Below are 21,413 nucleotides of genomic sequence, written 5' to 3'. Positions count from 1 at the left end.
ACAGTAGCACAGGAAAACACGTCCTCCCATCCTCAAGAAGAATCCTCTTACAAATGCAGGTGCTAGAAAAAAAGTTTTGATACCAATGTGTTAAACCAAGCCAGCAGCATGTGAATGGAGCCACATGGTCAGATGTTTTCCGAAACTTGATGATGCAGAGAAGAAAACACAAACGGCAGAGGAAACCGTGATAAAAGAGGTTGGTGAAAGATGGGAAGACACTGAATGTCTTGTCATGGTGTAAGAAGCAAATGGCTGAAAGTAAACAGAAGTTAAACTCCTGTACATAAGTTCTTAATAGTCTATAAATAAAGTAACATACTGAAGTAGTAGTAGAGTGAAAGTATAAGGAAACAATAATCTGACTCTTCTCACAGGGTGGGACGTTTACAGTGAATGCCAATGACTGCAGAGGAATGCAAAAGATTAGTGGTAGAAAAGGATGGGGGATGAAAACCGCAGATTGGGTTGTGGCCAGAGAAGTGCTGTGTTTTCTAGTGTGGATACAATACAGTCCAACCACTGGACATCTATTTGGCAACTGACATTGTTGTCAAGGAGATATGGAAATGTCAAAAGAAGACACATTATATTAAAGTGCCCCATCAAACACTTTATAATTTGGTGGTCTGTATAAGGTGAGAATAAAATAAGGCAGCATTGATAGGGAGTTAATTTCTGCAATTTAATGGTCAAAGTGCAAACAATACATATATATCCAGCTGTGTTGTGTCCTGGTATCAGACTCTTCAGCGGTACTTGATACTTTCCTACTCATAATAAACCTGATCCCTTTCTTCTATGCATTCACACTGTTTAAAAGCCCCTTAACTTTTGCTGAATAGTATTAAGAGCATGACATTTCTTCAGAAATGACAGTTTGGTACAATAAAAAATGTGACAGCTCAAACGCTGGACTTATGCTGCGATTACATTTGGCACTTTATATTTTGTTTTTTTCTGCATTTTAGTTAAAGGTAAGTACTACCTATGTATGAAACAGCAGCTGAACAGTGTCAGGTATGAACCTAAATCCTAATTATTAAAATGATTAATGTCAATGTTAAAGTGCTGGATTTGAGAGTCTGTCATTATTTTCCCCAACACTCTGGGCCTAAATTGGTGTGTTTTCTATTATTGGCCTGTAGGACTGTATGACAAATATCGTATAGTAGTATAGTAATGAAATACATAACCTGAATAGACTACAGTACTTCTCTATGGGTAATTTAAACAAATTGATCAGTACAGTTTTAGAATCAGAATCTAGAAATACTTTATTGATCCCTGAAGGGAAATTCTTTGTTACAGCAGCTTGCCTTTACGTCAGTGCACACGGGAGAAAGTACTAGCAAAAAAATATAATACAAAACACTATAAAAACAGGTCAGAAAATAAATTAAGTACCAGGTGGGTATAAGTATCAAATAAAATAAGTGTGAAGTACCAAGTGGGTTTACTGGTTGATGATGATAATACGGTATAATAATACAATGTAATAATATAAGTAATAAGTAGTGGTGCATGTACTGTCGAGTTAAGTGTAGCTTATTGATATTATTAAGATATTGCATAGCAGTAATGGAGGTATGAATAATATCAACAATAATCTGACTTTACCATATAAAACTTAAGTATTTGTAATTGCATCTTTGAATTGTTCAATGGATTGATTTACACATTTTTTTTTCTTTTCATTGATAAATGTGTTTATGTGGAAAGTGTTTTTGCTTTATACTTTTTATATACTTTTACTGCTATAGATTTGTAGAGATGGCGCTTTTATTGTGAAAACAGTCGGACCGGAAGTGTATTTTAATTAGGCACGCGCTGATATCACGAGCACGGAAACGGTGTTTATATTCCGGTATATTCATGTCTTGTACTAGAGTAATCTTTAAACTGTCTAAAGTCTTGTAACGTCAACGAAAACAAAGACACTAACTTGGCCTGAAGGGTTTGTGTTACTTTATAGAGGTTTTAAGTCAAGTTTTATGCTCATTCTTACTCTGAGAACTACTGCCGTAACGTGTCTCTCTATCCTCAGTTCGTCTGTATTAAAATCTGATTCTGACGAGTTTAATGTTTGATTGTTGATAAAAGATAAAGTGAGTGAATTTGACTTTGTTAATACGGTGTCACGTTGATCTTGGTGGTGTCTTTGAATGGATAGCTCAACCAGTAACGTCAACGTTGTCAGGCCTGGACTGAAAGTAACGTTAAAGCTGTAACATTTGCTACTCTGCTCTCAGTGCCACTAACAATCATTAAAGTCATGAGACTGCCAAAAACAAGCTAGTAGTAATGTAACGTTAACTACCGTGTTAAATCTCATGATTTGGAGCCATCTCTGTGGGGTTAACAGCATTGCGTTTTGGTTCTTTAGGTTTTAGAATGAATTAGTTTTGCTGATTTACAGTTTTTAAATCTACTTTGTAAAGTATACTCGACTAGCTCCAAAGCGGTAAATAAGAACCGATAACAGATTAACATGAAAGTGATTCAGTGGTAACGTTACTGTAGTATCTGCTGTTCTTGCTGTTGTATGATTTTGTAGCAATATTGGATCATTGCTGCTGGTCACAGGGAATTTCCCTGTTAGCTAATTAATCAGATATGAATCCAAGAGACTCAGTCAGGTTTGTAATCACACTGATCTTTTTTCTGTCTGTAGATGGCTCAGAAGGGTGGAGTGCCATTCCTTCTCTCTGTCTTCATGTTTCTCGCCACGCTATCATCTCTGTGTGACTGTCACCCTCACTCTACTTGGTCCATGAGTTCAATGGCCGCAGCCAGAATTGTATCCAATCATACTGCAAGGAAAGGTAACCCAAACCCTCCTACCATCACACATGTAGTAAAGGATAGAGGCCTATGTATAGAAATCACAGTTGCCATCAATTTAGTTTTAATTCACTCAAACACATTGATCTTCTTAAAGGCCATGCACACCCCACACAAGTGTTTTCAATTACTCTGGCTAATTAGACCTCTAGTCAGGTTGAAGTTTGGTGGAGCTTTGCTGGTAATGACATCATGTCATGAAACTCTATGAACTAATAACAGTGATAATAGTGTAAACCGTCCAGCCTTGACAGGTGCAACAAAGCTAACAGGAGAGTGAGGTAGCTGTCAATCGAGCACAGTCTCTACACACCCACACAGTCTTGAGAAGAGGTCTAATCAATGAAAACACCTGTGTGGGTGGACTATGGGTGTGAATGGGCTTTAAAATACTGGACAGTGGCACAGGAATCCAGTTGTCCTTGGGCTATATTAGAAAACATCCACATACCAGTCCATTTATGGTAGATCGACGCCAAATACAGAGTCAGTCATTACGCACAGTTTAATTACCACTGACTTATACCGTGTAAAGTAGTCACTGTATGTTCATATTGCTTCCTTGATTTATTATGTACAAGGTTTTTTGGGACAGGCCTTGAATTATGTGCAAATGAAAATATATAACATTAGCGTGACTGTATCTACCTCCTCAGCAGTATATTCACTTATCTACTCAAGTGACAAAGACACTGTATTTACTTCTGGCTGAAAAGCTTTTTGAAAGGTTAAAAGATATTCTTGACAAAACCAGAAAATGTGGATATAAAACCTGAGTTCCTTTTGTGTGTTTCCGTGTGAACCCAGTCTCAGACATAGCAGCAGAAATCGCAGGCTATACTGATGTGGCCAAACAGATTATTGACCTGGCTGTGTTCGGAGCTGCCCAGAACCGCTCTTACAGACGGCTGGCCAACTTCACCGACACCATAGGGAACCGTGTCAGTGGCTCACACAACCTGGAGATGGCTATCAAATACATGTACAATGCTATGACACAGGATGGGTTGGATGTACATCTAGGTGAGTACGCCTTGTTATGTGTCTCGCTGGATGCAGGATGTGAGAAGTGTGCAGTGAGGATACATTGCAGACGTTTCACACATTAAAGGATCTCTTTCTGCAATGCCTTGTCCTCTGCTTTTCTTCTCCAGAGCCAGTCAAAATCCCACACTGGGTGAGAGGGAAAGAGAGTGCAGAAATGATTGTGCCCAGGGCCAAAAGTCTGGCTATACTGGGACTGGGTAGCAGTGTAGGGACACCACCTGAAGGTAAAGACTATAGTGAATAAAATCATTATTAATGCCTGTCATCTGTCATACTCCTCACCGTGTCACTCTTATCTCTCCAGGTATTGAGGCAGAGGTGTTGGTGGTTCAGTCTTTTGAGGAACTGAAGCATAGAGCCAGCGAGGCCATAGGGAGGATTGTGGTCTTTAACCAACCGTTCGTCAGCTACGGGGTGACGGTGGCTTACCGTGCTTATGGTGCCTCTGAGGCAGCCAAAGTGGGAGCTGTGGCCACACTCATTCGAACTATCACGCCATTCTCTATTAACAGGTATCTATCTATCTATCTATGAGGAAAATTAATGAAAATTACATTTAAGTGGGTCTGGCATTTTCATCCTCAATTTCTCAGTCAGGTGGAAGGAAGGTTTAATCCAAAGTTTCTCTGTCTTTGTCTCTCCCTCTCTAGTCCCCACACAGGTTGGCAGGACTACCAAGATGGAGTGAAGCGCATCCCTACAGCCTGTATCACGGTGGAGGATGCTGAGCTGATGTGGCGTATGGCACAGAGGGGGCAGAGGATCGTGGTCAGACTCACAATGGGAGCCAAGACTCTTCCGGATGCTGACTCCTTCAACACAGTGGTTGAGATAACAGGCTGGCAACACCCTGAACAGGTAGAACTCTCTCCCATGACAGACACCTGCCAGTATGACTTGTTTGTCTATGTATCTTTTCTTGCTACAGTCTCTCTTTTCCAGTCTTTTTAGTGTCTGGGGAAATCTATTTGGTTGGGCCTTCCAAGTGAACTGTATGGGAAACAGATGTCCTGTTAGATTTATATTTTCAGAAGAAATACTATTATGATGTTCTTGTCTCTCTCTTAATTAGTCTTTTCCTCGGTTTGGTGGGACGAGGAATGAATGGTGTAACCTCCTTTTGCTGACTCCAGATATTCCCACAGCTGTTTAGTCTGCCTTCATTTTCCCAGTGTGTGATCTAATCTTTCCAGAGAAACGCTGAGGAAATGCTGAGAAATGTCACTTTCATTCAGTCAGTATAAAATAAGTTTCTATGGAAACACAGCATTGTGTAAACAAACGATTTATCTGTTAATTATGTTTTTGGATGTGTTGCCCCTGCATTGGCTTCCTGTTTTCATGAATCCCTAAACTTTAACCATATGAAGTTATTTATATAAATTACAACAAGCCAGACCTTACTGCATTTTTCACAGATCACTCATTTTTTCTATTGGTGTGTCTAAACAACTCAACTGAAATTACAGGCCTGCTGAAATTAACATATCCTTTTATGGTATGAACTGAGTTGTGATTTGTGAACACATGTTGTGGTAAAAACACACAGAATGATTTAAATCTACTTTTGGGCAGATTTTCCTGTACTGCAATACTGGAACCTACAATCATTCTTAGCATTTGATTTTCATTTTCAGACTTTGTCAAGTATGACTAGTACGCTGTGAATGAAACTTTTGAGTCCATGGGGATGAACAGTGTTGCTTAGCAGAGACATTGACCTGCAAATAGGATGAAATAATCAGATTCTGGCATGCATTGTGCGAAAGGTGCATCCTGACAGGTTGATAGTCTGTCACAGGGCGAAAGCAGACAGACACTTATGTGCAACTTATAGTTAGAATAAGAATAAGAATAAGAAATAAGAATAAGATGGTATATTTGCCCTGGCCTGCTCTAAATCAAAAGCCTATCACTACACAGAGCAAACGCATTACCTGACCCAGCTTGCAGCTATGCAGCGCAGTGTCACACAATGTCACACACATGTATGTGTGTAGGATGCAGACATGTTTAGCAGGTAGAACCCGATAAACAGATAAGGTGATGCTGCACAAATCTCCAAATGCATGCAGGTGCATTCTGTTTGAAAAAAATCCCACTAATGCTTCTGTCATTCAGTGGACAAGGCTGAAACAGTACAGTTGCTTCAGCATACCAGAAGTGCCATGCTCAGCACCAAGGCACATGTTGACCGATGTGGGTACACAGATGTGGGTACACAGTTAGGACTAGTGGGGCAGATTTAACTTGGAGTCTTTGGAAGAAACTGTCCAGAGTTCTCATACTGTCTTCTCAAAGTTGTCACGTCTGTCTGAATGAAAGTGGATGAGAAGCAGGATCAACATTTCTCATTCACAGGGACAGCCTGATTCGGGTTGAACTAGCATGTCCTAATAGCTGAGCAGGGTATGTCCATTTTAGTTGCACTAGTGTGTGAAGATGAGTGGTAAACCCTGTGTCAAATAGAACTGCAGCCAATCAGGAAAACGGGGGAGAAGCTTCTCTTCTGACTTAAAGCCTGTGTGAAAGTTCCACTGTCATTTGTGAATCATGGCGTGTACTGTGGAGGTTGTCTGGAGCATGGGTGTTTTTGTTGTTGTTGAAAGTGTGTATATTGTATTTGGGACAGAGGATTCTGTATACCATGTAATAAGTGATGAGATACGATTTGTTGGCAGATGAATGTAGATGGTATTTGCACTGGGAATTTCCCTGGAGTGTGACTATAAACTATATAGGTGTAAGCCTTTGCTCCCTCACAGCCTCTTGAGCCTGCAAATACAAGGCCTACTGATTCAACAATTGCAAAACATTATATCCTAACACTATAGTCCAAGATGGCCAAACACAAGATTCCTGACTTTGACTGCTTTGACAAACTTATATAATATATTTCAGCAGTTCCCAGTCTCCAGTCTCTCCCGTTTAATTTGTGGCTAACTGAAAAATCAGTCAGGAGACTTGGATTAGAGGAACATCGCTGATATAATCTGTTACTATTTTGATCTGGGAACCAGCACTTGGCCACTCATTATAGAAGAGGGAAATGAAACACATGACATGGTTGACATAATTTCTGGCTATGTGACTTTGTGCTCCGGTTGGCAGTAGCAGCAATTGTGGTTTGAGTGAGTGAGGGATTGTGTGTGTGTGTGTGTGTGCGCGCACGTTCATAGAAAGATGTACATTTGAGGTTTAGTGAGTCATTTCCACAGTTTAGCCTTTCAGAGCCAGTCAGAGTCATCTGAAAGTGATGAGTTGCTAGGATTTTTTTCCACCCACTCAACTTCTATATTTTCCATCTTTTTTCATGAGTATTTTAACTTTTTAAATTCCAAGATGTCCTGTAGGCTTTCTGTTTATAATTATGCCTAAAACACAAATCATGTTGCTAGACTGATTGGGATGACTACTGATATTATGTAAATGTCAGTGTGTTTTGGTTGGAATTTTTTTTGTTGTATTCCCATCTAAACTACATGTCACTTTTTTCATACTTTTGTTTATCCCCCATGATTTTAACTATGCTAACTACAATGTATTTAGTTGTCTCCACTGTCAACACATTGTAAAAAGCAGCCATAGACAGACTCATACTAGTCAGGTAGCTGTACCCCTCAGTAAGAGGGACAGTGTAACAATATAAAGTCAACAGGGGCAGAAGGATCTTCCTGAGGTTTACCAATGTAAGAAGTGCAATACAGAAAAATAATCCACTTTGGGTTTAGATATATACGATGTCCTGTTATTTCAACACTGCTGGTGGCCTGAATTATCACAAATCATTGTGTTTATGAGCAAATTCAAACTCAAAGACTGGACTGTAAAATCCCTGATGCATGCTGTAACCTGGGATAGGCCCTTACTTGGAAAACTCTCATGTAAATGGATTTAGATGTAGACAGGTATTGCAAAACCACTTTAGTGACTCGTGGGTCTTGCACATAGCACCATCTCTGTGTGATTTTGTGTCTCTGTACTAAATGCATATATGTATGTCTTATAATTCTAAATGATTTCATGATGTATTTCTACATCATGTTAAAAGCATTTAAGTGTGTAGACTTCACATTTACACAAATGTTAACACTATTAAACTATTTAGATTTTTAGTTATACTGGTGGCACTTTCAGCTCTAAGCAGATAAAAATATTTATGGAAAAGTTTAATTTATAACAACACTAAGAGTCTACAACCATGCTAGCAGCTCGTTGAGGCTGTACTTAGACATAGCTGTGATTTGAGTTATAAAGAGTACGGTCTATACCTGCTCTATAGGAAAAGTGCAATGAGATAACTTATGTTATGAATTGGCGCTATATGAATAAAATAAAATTGAATTGAATTGAATTTGAGCTAAATGCTATTGTCAGCATGCTAACATGCTGATTTTAAGAAAGTAGCATGTTTACATCACTATCTTAGTTTGGCATATTTGCAGGCTAAGTTTGACCTGATGATGGCTTTAGAGAAAATAAAGGGATCACAAAAGTTATTGCAATTCACCCTGAGGGGGACATCAACATCTGTACCAAACTTCATGGCAATCCATTGGGTAGATTTTGGGATATTTCACTGGATATGTGAGAACTTCGACCTGCTGGTGGAAAAGTCAGAGGATGGCTTGGCTAAAAATTTGTATTAGCATTTCTGTTACATAAGGTTTTAATGGAATGTGCGGCCTCTGGGTCATTGTCCAGACTGGGCTCGCTCAGAAAATGTTTTGTAACCTGGAACATCAGGTCAGGTGCATCCCACTGATGGGAATCCTACCCCTTAAAATTCCTGGAAATGGGGTTATCACTCTGAACTCTGAGTTTTTGTCTTTGTTTTCCTGTTTTCCTGTCTGTCTGTCCTTGCTGATAAAAAGCTTTTTTAAATTATACATACTGAGTCACATTTGAGGCTTATGATGTGTGTGTTATGTGTTTGTGCTTTAATAAAATGTAGACAGGATATGGGTCACATAGCGTTATCTGATCCTATTCACTCGCACTTGTCTGCTTCAGATCACACAAATGGTCAAGTTGCCATTGATACTTAGCAAAACTGTCCCACCACACACACTGTCTCTCGTTTCCATGTCTTTATCTGTCCAATCTGCTAGGTCGTTTTACTGAGCGGCCATTTGGACAGTTGGGATGTGGGCCAAGGTGCCATGGATGATGGAGGTGGAGCCATAATTTCCTGGGAGGCACTGTCACTCATCAAGGACATAGGTAGTATAGAGACAGACGTATTGTATAGAGACGCACATATACAGTGTGTGGTTCCACACAGATGAAATTCCACAGAAAGAAAATTTACTTTACTGTAGAAATAAAAAAAAAGAAAGTATATAGACAGAAGCAAGCTTACACAAGCTCATAAACAAATAAAGTCAAGTAAATGATTTACTTTATTATTTAGCTTTATGTAACCTGTTTGCCCCACTGAGATTAACAGATTTCTTTTTAAACAAGTGACCAGGCCAAAAAAGTACAACGCTAAACAGTTGGTAGAACAATGTACAAAAGCAAAATATAGTAAAGCTCCATGAACGTGGGAGCAAAACAGCATTTTCTATATCGATGCTTTAATAAACTCCAACGGCCAGTTAGTGAATACCATGAAGAGGGAGCAGAGCATCCTGTTCCAAATTTAGGGACAAATTACAAAATAATTCCTCAGATTGTAAATAGTAATTTCCTCCAACTGTTGGCAGAGGAACAAGAACCAACATAATTAGGAAGCAGACTCGGATATACAGTACAGTATTCTTACGGACAGAAGAATGCAACTGAATAAGTGTATAGTGGGACAGGTTCATCCAACCAAGAGTACATGGTCCAGTGATGAAAAGTTTTGTGGTCAGGAATGCAGTAAAATAGTGTGTATTACAAGTTCTAAAAAAAGCTGCAGCATTTTCATCAGTATACAGTCATATCATTTGTTGATTTGAGCTGTTCTCTTTCTTTTAAGTATGTTGCTTTGTGTGTTTATTTTAGTCTTTATCTGTTTCCAGGTTTACGTCCAAGGAGAACCCTGCGAACAGTGCTGTGGACAGCTGAAGAGCAGGGTGGAGTCGGAGCGCAGCAGTACTATAATCTACACAAGGTACTGTCTACTGTTACTGCAATACCTAATAGGAAACACACTGTAACAGCAGTAGAAAATACTGTTCATGTTAGTAAGAAGCAGGAAGGGTCAGACCACATTGTCAAAGTATAAAGTGTAGGAGTGTAGAAATAATAATAAACTATACTCTTGAAAACAGAGGTAGAGCCTATGTTTTCATATTGTCCGTCTGTATGTACGTCTGTCCCATTCTCGTGAACATGATATCTCAGGAATGCCTGGAAGGAATTTCTTCAAATTTGGCAGAAAGGTCCACACGGACACAAGGATGAACTGATTAGAAATTGGTGTTCAGAGGTCAAGGTCACTGTGACCTCACAAAACACATTTTTGGCCATAACTCAAGAATTGATGACCATATTTTACAGATGGTCGGAAAATGAATTGGTGACACTTTTGACTCAAAGGTCATTGGGACCTCTAAATAGGTTTTTAGCCATTATTTAAAAATGAATCGGGCGATTCCAGATTTCACACACATGTTGACTGGGAAGGCACAATGAGTAAACAATAACTAGCACAGTACGGGCTTTCCTTCATCTTGTCCATTCTGCCTTTCACTTCCTGCCTCATTCTGAATTTTGAGCGTCATTGGAATCACATGACTGCAAACAATGTATTGGAACGCGCCTAGCTAATCGTGATCCTGTGAGTGAGTGTGTTCAGTTTCACCTACAGCTCAAAAAGGCTTTGCATCTAAAAATGCCAGAAGAAAAGAAATGCATCACTTTTTGTGTAGCTGTACTCTATAAGAATCTTTAGTAATCAAGTAAATGTGTACCTGTTTAGCCAATACATCTATGATGATCCTTCATTAATCAATTCACCAATGTACTGAAATCACACATATGTATCAATATAGTGAAAACTTCCATCTAGAGTCTGGACAGACATGGTTGTAAACTGCAACTGCAACAGCGGGGTGGTAATTCTAGCTGTACCAAAAAGTACATTTTTCACCAACGTACCATAACTCCCCAGTGTACTGTCCAGTTCTTACATTTGATATATTATAATTTAAATTGCCTAAGGTAGCTCTACCAGCACACCCTTGTGGCTGGTTCAGTGTGTATGCTCTGGTTTGAAAGTAGCTGTGTTAACACGTTGAACTTCAACACCTCCTGAGGCCTCATATGAAGATGAGTGGCTCACTATTTCCACTGACTGAAGGTTGAATTATTTTTTAGGTTGCTTTTATGTCTCCCTTGATCTTTCACCTCTTCTGTCGCCTTCCCCTCTCTACTTCCTCTCCCCACCAAGGTGAACGTGTCCAACTTCGACCTGGTCATGGAGTCTGACTTGGGGACATTTACCCCGTTGGCTCTGCAGTTTACTGGCAGCGATGCAGCACGAAAGGTCGGCTTGAAAACACAACACTGTCATACAATTATCAGTATGTATTGAAGCTTAAAAGTATGAATTCTGCCAGTGAATGTGCAGTTGTTCCTCCATGTACTCCCTACTTCACATTACACCTACCTTCATACCATTGTTTGAGATCTAGATTGGGCATTATTAATTAGTCCCAACATTGAACTTTCCATTTAACCTCAGTGTAGTCTCTGTTGGGCATTTAAACCACAAGAACCACGTTAGTAAATGCAGAAAGCCCATGCTTAACCACAGAACTACTGTAGCTTTTATGTGGATATGGCACTGTAACATCTAGTTACATGGTCACAGAACGTTTACTATGGGCTTATATTCTGGTGTCTGTAAAAATAAGACAATGCATCTTGGAATTACAATATTTTAAATAATGTTGAACCACGTTTGAAAAGCGATGACATACAACACACTGTGTGATGAGCTGAGAAGCACTTAGCTGTGTGTGTATCAACAGGTGATGGAAGAAGTGGTCAAACTGTTGGCTCCCATTAATACAACCAAACTGGAGACACACGGCGAAGGGACAGACATCTCACCGTGGATGCAGGCAGGCGTACCAGGTCAGTTTAATCAATGTCTATGGGTCTGTCTGCAACTAGCAGCAAATGTTCATGATAGGATAACTGAACACAGTGAAAATTCATATTATAACAACTTAAGAAAATGTGCTAAACCTGTTTTAACATGGTTTTATGCGTCTGTCATAAAAACAGAGACAATTAAAATAGGAAGTAACTCAACCTTAATTTCTGTGGTTCGGGTTTTAATAACCTCTCTTTTCTCCTGAAAGTGCTTTGTACACAGAATCATTTCCTGACTGATGAAGTGGGGGCAGATATTCACTTTAAGTGTGATTTCTTAATAATCTGAATTGAAACTTCAAGATGGTTAACGTATGGATGGGAAGGTTTCAGGTTGAATCTCCGAGCCAGACTACTTGATGTACAGTGATTTTTTTTTTAATGATGGGTACACATTGTACAGTAGGCCTATAAACACATAAACTGATAGAATAAAGAGTAAAAGTGAAATAACAGAATAGAATCAACAATAAAATTGTGTAGTATTAGATCACACAAGACTGAACCAGCGACATTGTATTTGCTCCTTTAAAAAAAAGAAGAAGAATTTTGTACATTGCTGGTTAGACATTGCAACTCATTTAACACGGATCAGCCTTTACAAATACTGCTGACAATTTATTCTTGACCTGCTCCATCTCATTTTCTGTTAACACATTTTTAAAAAACACAGATTCCACTGATTTTAAAACCCTAATTTAGCAGTAAGAATGGGAGGCTGTATGAAGCCATAGCAGTATACTTATATTTTGACACATATTTGCTTTTCTGAATTGCTGATAGTGAAAACAGATTGAACCCTCAACAATGCTGTGCTTAATATCTGACGGCGTGCTTCCATCTTTGTAGCTTTGGTAGAGAGTAAGTGGTCCAAACATTGTCTCTGCCTCTGTCTAGTTTTTGTAGACGTAAAATTGCAATGTACACAGAAAGACATGTTTATAGGAGGAACTGAAACAAGACACTAAACATGTTTAAACATTTCAGTACATAACAAGGCACCACAAATGTTCCTGCTTTAAAGCAGTGACAAAGAGAATTAGTTGGAGGAGGAGTGGTGTGCTACGTTGACACAGTGACTTCCATTATCAAACATGTAACAGTTCCAGTGGAGGATTTGGTAGTGGGGCTTCTGCAGCACTTTCTGTTGTGCTATACAGGGATGTTTTAAAAGCACTGGTTCCCTCTCTTTAGGGGCTTTTACTGTGTTCATTAAGTTGAGAATGTTAGAGGGAGTGAAGAAAAACTATTAGATAAGCCCACATTAGCTGTGAATAGCACCGTTTCAGTTGGACAGAGGTTACTGTTAAGCCCATTACACAAGTTGGTAATTTGCTGCACCTTGTTCCATGGTACTTTTTAATCCATAAAAATCCAAGTATTCAGCAGTATTATTTGTTCCATTCACTAAATCGGTCATTCACCAACTTCTCTCCATGAAGAAGTTTCCAAAAACGTGGGGAAAAAAAGAGAAAAAGATACAGCTGCTAACCCATGACAGTGACAGAGTCCTCAGAGTCATGTTGAATCCTCTGGTTCATGAACCACCATAGACAAGCTGCATTCTGCAGGGCCTTCCTTCTCGTCTGTAATGCTGAGTCGAGGTCTCTTGGATGGTCTCTTTACTATTGTTGGTTGTAGGAACAGTAAGGGACTGTCCAAGGGGAAGGTGAGGGTGCACACACCGCAATCTCTGCTGGGCACTCTCGCCTGGGTAGCTTCAATGCACAGAAGAATTAAGTAATTCTGTTAGTTGTCTCTACAGTAGCAATATGAATGAGCACACTTTCTATTATATTAGGTAAAAGCAAATTTCATGTATGACTTACTGATATGTAGGACTACAAACCTGTACTTCGGAAATGATTCTGCAGAGTTTTCATAGATAGCTGTGTGCTGACTGATTTTCTCTCTGGGGGGTCAGTCTGGGAGGCTACATGTCTTACAGCGGGCAAAATTCGAGAAGCGCTGCCACCTGTGCCCTAAACAGTGACACAGCGAACAATGACACTTTATGCATCATCACAAATATTTAAAACAACTAATTATGAGATAGAAAAACTACAGTGCAAAGTTATATTGTGAGCAAAAGCAAACCTCAAATTGTGACATATTTTAAGTTAATACTAATATTAGTGGAGTTTTTTCAAGTATTGAATGCTTTAAGAGTTGGGAGGTTGGGCTGTGAGGTGAAAGACCTCTGGGTTTATGCTATACTATGGGTTGAAAGAAATGGGAAAAGCAGATACTCTTGCAAACTCAACTTTATAGAAATAAGCAATAGATGTTACTGTATCCTTTGACTTGTGATTCAGACAATACAATTAAAAGTGGGAATTGAAATGGGAGTGGCACAAGAATATGGAAAATGAAAATAGAGGGAGATGTTACTGTTGTGTCCAAGCTTTTGTTAAATGGTTAAAGATAACGCTTTTTTTTCTTTGTTCCTTTTTAACATCTGACGGTATGTTTCTATCGTTGTGGCTTTGGTAGAGATTAAGTGATCCAAACATTCTCTAAACCTCTGTCTAGTTTTTGTAGAAGTGAAAATGCAATTTACACAGAAAGACATGTTTATAGGAACTGAAAGAAGACACTAAAACATACTATTTAAACATTTCAGTACATAACAAGGTACCACAAACGTTGTGTGACAAGGAGAGTTAGTTGGAGGAGAAGGAGGGGGAGTAGTGGTGTGCTATGTTGACACAGTGACCGTCTTCCATTATCAAACATGTAACAGTTCCAGTGGAGGGTTTGGTAGTGGGGCTTCTGCTATTCAGGGATGTTTTAAAAGCCCTGGTTCCCTCTCTTTAGGGGCTTTATTGTGTCCATTAAGTTGAGAATGTTAGCGGGAGTAAAGAAAAACTATTAGGTAAGCCCAGATAGATAATAAACGGTTTCTGTTTCATTTAGTTTCTTAATAACCAATATACCTCTCACGGTCAGTTTCTCTACGGTTGAAGTTGATGCTTCTGGACTTGTTTCTTTCTCTGCTTCTTGCCATCTTCTAAAAATGGCAAATTCATCTTATATTCTCCCAAGCAAGCGAAGGCACGACGTACAAACCCGAGCCGATCTTGAGTTATCTTTAGACAATGTTAATTCTTAGTCGTTCGGTAACACTTTTCGTTTGCTGCCTTTTTTGAATCATATGTTTTTGCTATGCGACAGAGTGCCTTTCATGCGCAAGTGTCCCTTACAAAACCGGCAAGAATCGTCCACCGACATGCAAACTACATATTTAGCTATACTGACTGCTTGCTAGCTTTAACAGCTCCTCACTTGTTGTGTTTTCTCTTCTGCGCTCCCCTACTACGCCATATGGTTCCTTGATCTCATTGGTTGACGTTAACCATGATAAACAGATGGTTCATCCAATCACCTGCCAAGTATTCTTTTGAAAGTGCCTGTCCTTTTTTAAACAGTTTCCAAGGACGACTTCACATTAAACACAACACATTAAAAACGATCATGATACAAAAATAAGACCAACAACATGAACACTTGGACGGTTTATTGACGTTTATTGCAGTGTTTTGAACAGGCACCGACACAGTCGCCAACATTGTCATTCCCTGTAGTCCTTGCTTTAAACTAATTTGGAGGTAGGAGACCCTTGTGAATTGGTTCAAAATAATATACATAAAGATACAACCACAGCCGAAAATCACCAGTTAATTCAAGATTTGATTTTGGTGGGTCAAAATGATGCAAGGTAGAAAATCCGTGTAAAGCAATAATAAGTGTTCTGAGTTTTTCTCACTACGGAAAATGTGTTCCTAACCACCCAGCCAAGTTTGAATGATAAAAAATCGCCAAGTAAATAAAACAAGTTATATATATAAAAAAAAACTTCGATGTCTTCTCTGCTCTCAAACGTTGGGGGCGTGTCCGCTGATGGCGAGGCTAATATGACATTGTGCTAGGCTAACGGGGGGTTGCAAAATTTGGTAGAGTTACTGTGGACTACCTACTATAATTATAACATAAGCACACAAGGCAACTTACACTAATTGGTGGGCACAAACTGCCGACAATGGCACCAGTTGTCGGCGGGACGGGAGGATGAAGGCCGGGGCGGGAGATAGTTGGTTCGGCCCCATTCACCAGTAAAAGCGGATTATCAGTGAATCCCAGTTGTCTCCGATGAAAGTTCGTAAAACTACCCGGTGTAAAATGTTCACTGCAGAGGCGCGTGTTGGTGGTGATCCTCAGCTCTCCATCAAGGTGGCTCTTCACAAAATCAATCCACTTCTTCTTTATCTCATCATTCTTGGGAAACTTAAATAAGGATACCGAGTTGTTTTGTAAATTCTCGCATCCAGGGAAAATGCATTTGCGGGACAAAGGCATAGCTAGCTAGCTAGCCAACTGTAGACTGTAACTAAGGGCAATGACTGTTGCTAATCACTGACGCTAATGCGCTAGTTATTATGGCGTTAGGGGAGGGGCCATGCTCGGTGGCTCCAGTGCGTCATCCGGCCATGATTTCAGGCCCGCCCTGAAAATCCTGAACACAAAAATGGTGAAAAACTGTTTAACGTCTAACTCATTTCAGTTAGACACAATTCAGTACTACATAGTTCAGTCTTTGTAACGTGTTGTCTGCAATACATTTCTAATATGTTTAGAAACAAATTCTGAATTTCCTTTACACGGGCACCAAAATCAATGTTTAAATTGTAATGTTTCAAAAGACACCGACAAATTAATGCGATAGAGACGTAATCGGATGTTTATTTCCAGGTTAGTCGACTAGGGGTCCTCAAAAGCCACGCCTAGACAAATCTGCCTCACGCATGGGAATACCGGTATCACGGCAAAACGGACTGCCATGCTTTCCTGTGTCAACACACTAACTTTAGCTAATAACATTACTTCCACTCTGTCTGCAGCAGGAATCTCTACTCTTGGAACAGCATTTTTCTTTAGGAGAAAGTGCTTTGCTATAGCATTTCTTCTCCTCTTTGGCTGGCAGTAGTCATCCCGGTAAAAATGGTCACTGCAGACCCTATGGTCTGCAAGGCGCAGTCTGGACATGGGTATTAGCATCCACTTGTAGCACAGCTAGCCATAACTTCAGTTTTGCCCTATCTGAAAAAGGTAGTCTATGAAAGCTGTGCGAAGCACAATTCGCAAGTCTTTTGGTTAAGACAAATACAGCAACGTTTTCTGTAGACTCCAACACAACAAACTCCTCTGATACACGTTTCCACTGTCATCGTCCTGCAACAACTCACTTCTCGCGAGATTTCAACGGGCGCAAGCATTACGTTGCAACCATTGCAGCCCATTTGGCGGCTGAGGCGATCTACTGGACCAATTCCAAAGCTTTTAGTCATTTAGACCCCAAAATATATATAAAATAGGGCCCAGGTTTAGAGATACCGGAATTACCTAGAGGGAGGGCCAATTAAAAATATGTCCCCTCTTTTTAGGAAGGAGCTTCAAACCAGAGTGGTTTATAAATCATGGAAGTTACAAGTTATCAACAAAGTGCTACAGTCAGAAGGCGGTGTGTTCTTATTTTACATTTTCTGGGTTAGACGCCTCACTCACCTGTGTCACTACCTTGGCAGGGGTAGGGACAGCATCAGGATTTAGGAGAAGCTGCTTTTTGAATCCCATTTCCACCTCTGCATAATTGGAGAAGCACTCTCGCGTAAAGTGGAGATTGCACACGTAAACAGAAGCGGAGGGTATGTCGACCCGTCCCAGAGCATGCAGCCAGCGATGTGCCATCTCTCTGTTGGACGGCAAAGAGTGCAATCTCTCCGTGCTTTTGCACTCGGGATAAGCACATTTTCGACCCATGTTTGACAGCTGATTCTAGGACAGTCTACAGGAATAGCTAACCAAGCTAAAAACAAACTAACTTCTTTCTTTCGATTAATTAGCGGTTGGCAAGACAGTTGTTTTTGTTTTACCGCCACCTACTGGACTGGAGTATGGAGTGGTAGATTGGAAATAAAAACAAAAGCCTATGACAAAATAATCCCAACTCAAGGTCCACTTACTTGCCTTTTCTGGTGCTTTCAACCATATACCATGGTCTTCATCAGTTTGCTTAATTGTCAGTTAGCTCAGTGGCTGTTATGATTTCATCTGTATCTATTATAGGACTTCTCGCCCATGTTGGCTTAAAGAATAAAAGTTCATTTTTGACCAAAGAAATAGCTGTTTTATCAAACTACTTAAGGTCCACTTACTAGCTTTTCCCACATCTCCATTGCCCTTCACACCTACATGGACAGTAACCTGAAGTAAAAGCTAAATTAAAATTAAACCGGGGGGAAATTGGAAACATTTTTGCTAACTGAACCAGATGCTACATACACTCAATGTTTTTGTAGAAATAGGCAGAGAACTGCCATTGCCATAAATACTATAGACCGGGTCTACAACCAATTGATAGTATAGTGAAGTGACTGTACTGTACATATAATTTACCATCTCAAACAAGTAGCTTTAGTGTTAAGTTTTGCTTATAAACCAAAGCTCCCAGTATCTGTCAGAAGGTAAAGTAATAAAAAGGCTATGTTTCTGCTAACACACTGTTTTTAAAAAGGATTGTTTCCTAATACATCAGCAGGCCAGATGGTCTAAAAAACAAGTTGATAAACAGGTTGAAATAGAAAGGTCACAAAGAAGGTCAATGAGAAGTGAATTATTGAAACCGAGACTAGTAACGGGTTGACTTCCTTCACTCTAATTTGTGAGTATTTAGTGGCTTTGGCTGATTACGACATGGTATGATCAGACTAGGCCTTCAGCTTCGATGAGTTATTGTGAAAAGAAATTTAACCACTCCTTGTATTAGTCAGACCCACGTTCCCCTTCCACAAAAATGTCCTGGAGGATTGAACCAAATGCAATAATGATGTTTCTTTTCAGATGTGTTAGCAGAACAGTTTGTATTTTATCCATCTTTTTTTCACCTCTCATCCAGGTGCTAGCCTCCACGTGGCAGACAGTCGATACTTTTGGTTCCACCACAGTGAAGGCGATACCATGACCGTTCAGGACCCTCGAGACATGGACCTGTGCTCAGCATTGTGGGCAGTGGTTGCCTATGTTGTGGCAGACCTACAGGACATGTTGCCCAGGTAGCCAGTTAGCACACAGGATGCGGAGCCTCCAGTCAACAGGAAGACAGGATGATCCACTGTGAACGACGGCTGGACCGGTTAATTGAATGGATCGAGTTAAGAAAGTTTTGTTTACAGACTGAATGTGAATTGTCCTTGGATAAACAAGTGAATCTGAGAGGATAAAAAAATAGATTTGAGTTACTCCTATATTTATTAACCACTAGCAGTTGCACGATATCAGCACAAGTGTTTTTAGTTGAATAATAGTAAATTGAAGCATAAACAGATTTTACCATAAAATTAAAGCATTAGTAATCCCAAAAATCATTTTGTTATAAAGAGATTTACATAATGTTGTAGCTCAGGGCTATGTCATGATTATCTTGAATGTAAAACAAGCTAGAGTCCAGTCAGGACGTCAAAATAGGGCATGTAAAGGTTCTATTGAAACAGCAACATAATAGAGGCGTATATGATCATACTACATAGTGATTTTAATGATTTATAGCAGAGAACAAAGTATTATGCTAAGAATGAGGAAGAAATACCATAATTTTCCGAGTAAAAAGCTGATTTTAAAATGCTGGTTTACTGACAAGACCAAGAAAAATGGGAATAGTAAGTTACTGTACTTAACTTAATGCCTCGATATAATGTGCTGCACAAAGGATGACAAAAGTTTGTTTTTTTTAGGTCTGTGAAACTGTAGAAATTAAAGTATTAGAAAGTCTGGAGAATTACCTCCACACTGTAAATTACTTGCCTGAGAGAATGATTCTTGTAATGTTGGCCTGTAGTCAAACAAGCAACAACAATGAGCACATAAAAAAAAGTGTTGAGAAATTGTGGAGCTGTCCAAATTCCTGTGTTCAAAGAGGACAACCTCATTTTTAAGTATATTTTTATATGTTTTTAATGTTTTTAGATTGTTGTGGTAGACCTTTGATGTATTATAATGCCTGCCTACATTCTGCTTAACTGTGGCCACATTTACAGGATGTTCTGTAAGATTTTACACAAAAATCATTGCAGTGTTATAATAATGTGTTAAAATATTAATCATTGCTTTCCGACCTTTACTCCCATCTGTTCTTCTGCTAATAATACTTGGAATTTCTGTGACAGAAGAGGAAGATGAGAGATGCCGATAGATGAGACATCTAGTCCATAGAAAGAAAGAGGAATGGAGAAGCAGGAGATTATACAGAGGAGGAGAGGAAGTAAAGAGAATTAATCATTTTGCAGGCGCCATGCAGACCAACACGGCAGATACAAAACACACACACACAGCTGGGATCTCTATACCCCGTGAACTGATAAGTCAGCACTCCTGACGGGTGATGTCAGGGTTAGTCAGCCAGCTAATGCAGATATAGTCATTTTGGAAACACAGATGTGTGTGAGTAGGTGCGTCTGTGTTGACACTACCTAAAAGTTACACTTTTAGCCAGTGTCAATTGAGCGCTTCCTCATGTGCCAGTAACATTGGTTCACACACAGACAGTTGTGCTAGTGAAGATACACACAGTCTGTGGATGTTAAACACTCAATGAGTCACACATAAGCACTGCTGACATGATCTGTAGAAAACTACATGCATGCATCAACATTAGACAGACATCTGTCAGACGGGACTGTTTGAAATTACATTTAAATTCTATTAAAATGAGGTTTCTTTTAGCACTAGATCTCCTGAATGACATTTTAGATTAACTGAACTGAAACTGCAGGCACACTATCGTTTCTGTTATCTAGAGATTGTGCAACTAAGTGAAATGTTGCATTAGAAACTTTTAACAAAAAAACTCACATATGCATTTGTACATGAAAGCTGCAACATACTACCTGCTCAGCCCAGAGCGCACATATGAGAATAGCATAGCCCCCCCCCACAAGTTGAATATGTAACTAAGAATTATTTTCATTATTGATTAATCCACTGATTATTTTCTGTATTAATTGTTTAGTCTACAGAATGTTGGCAAATAGAAAAATGCCCATTTCGAGTTCCCAGAGTCCATGGTAACTCTGTGTTACAAATAATTGTCAGTTGAATGCAGTACACGACAAACAAGCAGCTGGATGTCAGCCAGTACATACTATATTATCCAGTCAGTGTGTGGAACTCATACTGAATTCATTAGCATAGGTCACCACCTTGTGGACAACCTCCAGCGCAGCACCTAATAATTTCCTGTGTGTATTTCCATTTTCCCGTTGGAAATGAAAAAGGTGCTAACCTTTTATTACCAACATGTAGCATTTGTTTTTTTTTTCCAGACAAAATAAAAGCTGAAATAACGATCAAGTTTGTTTCTTGTGACAAAAACATTTCAA

The 21,413-nt window shown here is 39.5% G+C and overlaps 2 protein-coding genes across 7 annotated transcripts; one reads left to right on the top strand and one right to left on the bottom strand.

The window, feature by feature from the left end:
* The first annotated feature begins 1,762 nt into the window (after positions 1–1,762).
* On the top strand, positions 1,763–21,378 carry LOC122881572 (carboxypeptidase Q-like). Of its 4 annotated transcripts, none has more exons than XM_044207907.1 (11): positions 1,763–1,867; positions 2,675–2,825; positions 3,652–3,867; positions 3,999–4,115; positions 4,196–4,403; positions 4,542–4,749; positions 9,003–9,114; positions 9,900–9,991; positions 11,273–11,368; positions 11,856–11,961; positions 18,935–21,378. In XM_044207907.1, exons 2-11 carry the CDS (start codon positions 2,675–2,677, stop codon positions 19,093–19,095), a joined length of 1,467 nt encoding a protein of 488 aa, XP_044063842.1. In that variant the 5' UTR covers positions 1,763–1,867; the 3' UTR covers positions 19,096–21,378. The 4 variants fall into 4 exon arrangements, with proteins under 4 accessions (XP_044063842.1, XP_044063841.1, XP_044063843.1 ...); XM_044207906.1 differs by having other exon boundaries at positions 1,804–1,957; XM_044207908.1 differs by lacking the exon at positions 1,763–1,867 and adding an exon at positions 2,328–2,464.
* Positions 12,345–17,898, bottom strand: LOC122881574. 3 transcript variants are annotated; one of them, XM_044207913.1, is made up of 4 exons: positions 17,545–17,889; positions 15,994–16,495; positions 13,832–13,964; positions 12,345–13,700 (listed from the first exon to the last, which is right to left on the bottom strand). In XM_044207913.1, exons 2-4 carry the CDS (start codon positions 16,336–16,338, stop codon positions 13,501–13,503), a joined length of 678 nt encoding a protein of 225 aa, XP_044063848.1. In that variant the 5' UTR covers positions 16,339–16,495; positions 17,545–17,889; the 3' UTR covers positions 12,345–13,500. The 3 variants fall into 3 exon arrangements, with proteins under 3 accessions (XP_044063848.1, XP_044063849.1, XP_044063847.1); XM_044207914.1 differs by lacking the exon at positions 15,994–16,495 and having other exon boundaries at positions 17,545–17,898; XM_044207912.1 differs by lacking the exon at positions 17,545–17,889 and having other exon boundaries at positions 15,994–17,508.
* Positions 21,379–21,413: the final 35 nt, after the last annotated feature.

This window comes from Siniperca chuatsi, linkage group LG9 (assembly GCF_020085105.1).
Source record: "Siniperca chuatsi isolate FFG_IHB_CAS linkage group LG9, ASM2008510v1, whole genome shotgun sequence".
NCBI lineage: Eukaryota > Metazoa > Chordata > Actinopteri > Centrarchiformes > Sinipercidae > Siniperca > Siniperca chuatsi.
This window is presented reverse-complemented; position numbering and strand designations above follow the sequence as displayed.

What these genes read in the sequence shown, in the direction of transcription:
- LOC122881572 (XM_044207907.1), top strand. Translation starts at nt 2,675, where the DNA reads ATGGCTCAGAAGGGTGGAGTGCCATTCCTTCTCTCTGTCTTCATGTTT. An exon ending in CAATCATACTGCAAGGAAAG is followed by an intron (nt 2,826 to 3,651) that starts GTAACCCAAACC and finishes GTGTGAACCCAG; the next exon opens with TCTCAGACATAGCAGCAGAA. An exon ending in TGTAGGGACACCACCTGAAG is followed by an intron (nt 4,116 to 4,195) that starts GTAAAGACTATA and finishes TTATCTCTCCAG; the next exon opens with GTATTGAGGCAGAGGTGTTG.
- LOC122881574 (XM_044207913.1), bottom strand. Translation starts at nt 16,338, where the DNA reads ATGCCTTTGTCCCGCAAATGCATTTTCCCTGGATGCGAGAATTTACAA. An exon ending in GTTTGTGCCCACCAATTAGT is followed by an intron (nt 13,965 to 15,993) that starts GTAAGTTGCCTT and finishes GTCACTGTTTAG; the next exon opens with GGCACAGGTGGCAGCGCTTC. An exon ending in GAATCATTTCCGAAGTACAG is followed by an intron (nt 13,701 to 13,831) that starts GTTTGTAGTCCT and finishes TGTGCATTGAAG; the next exon opens with CTACCCAGGCGAGAGTGCCC.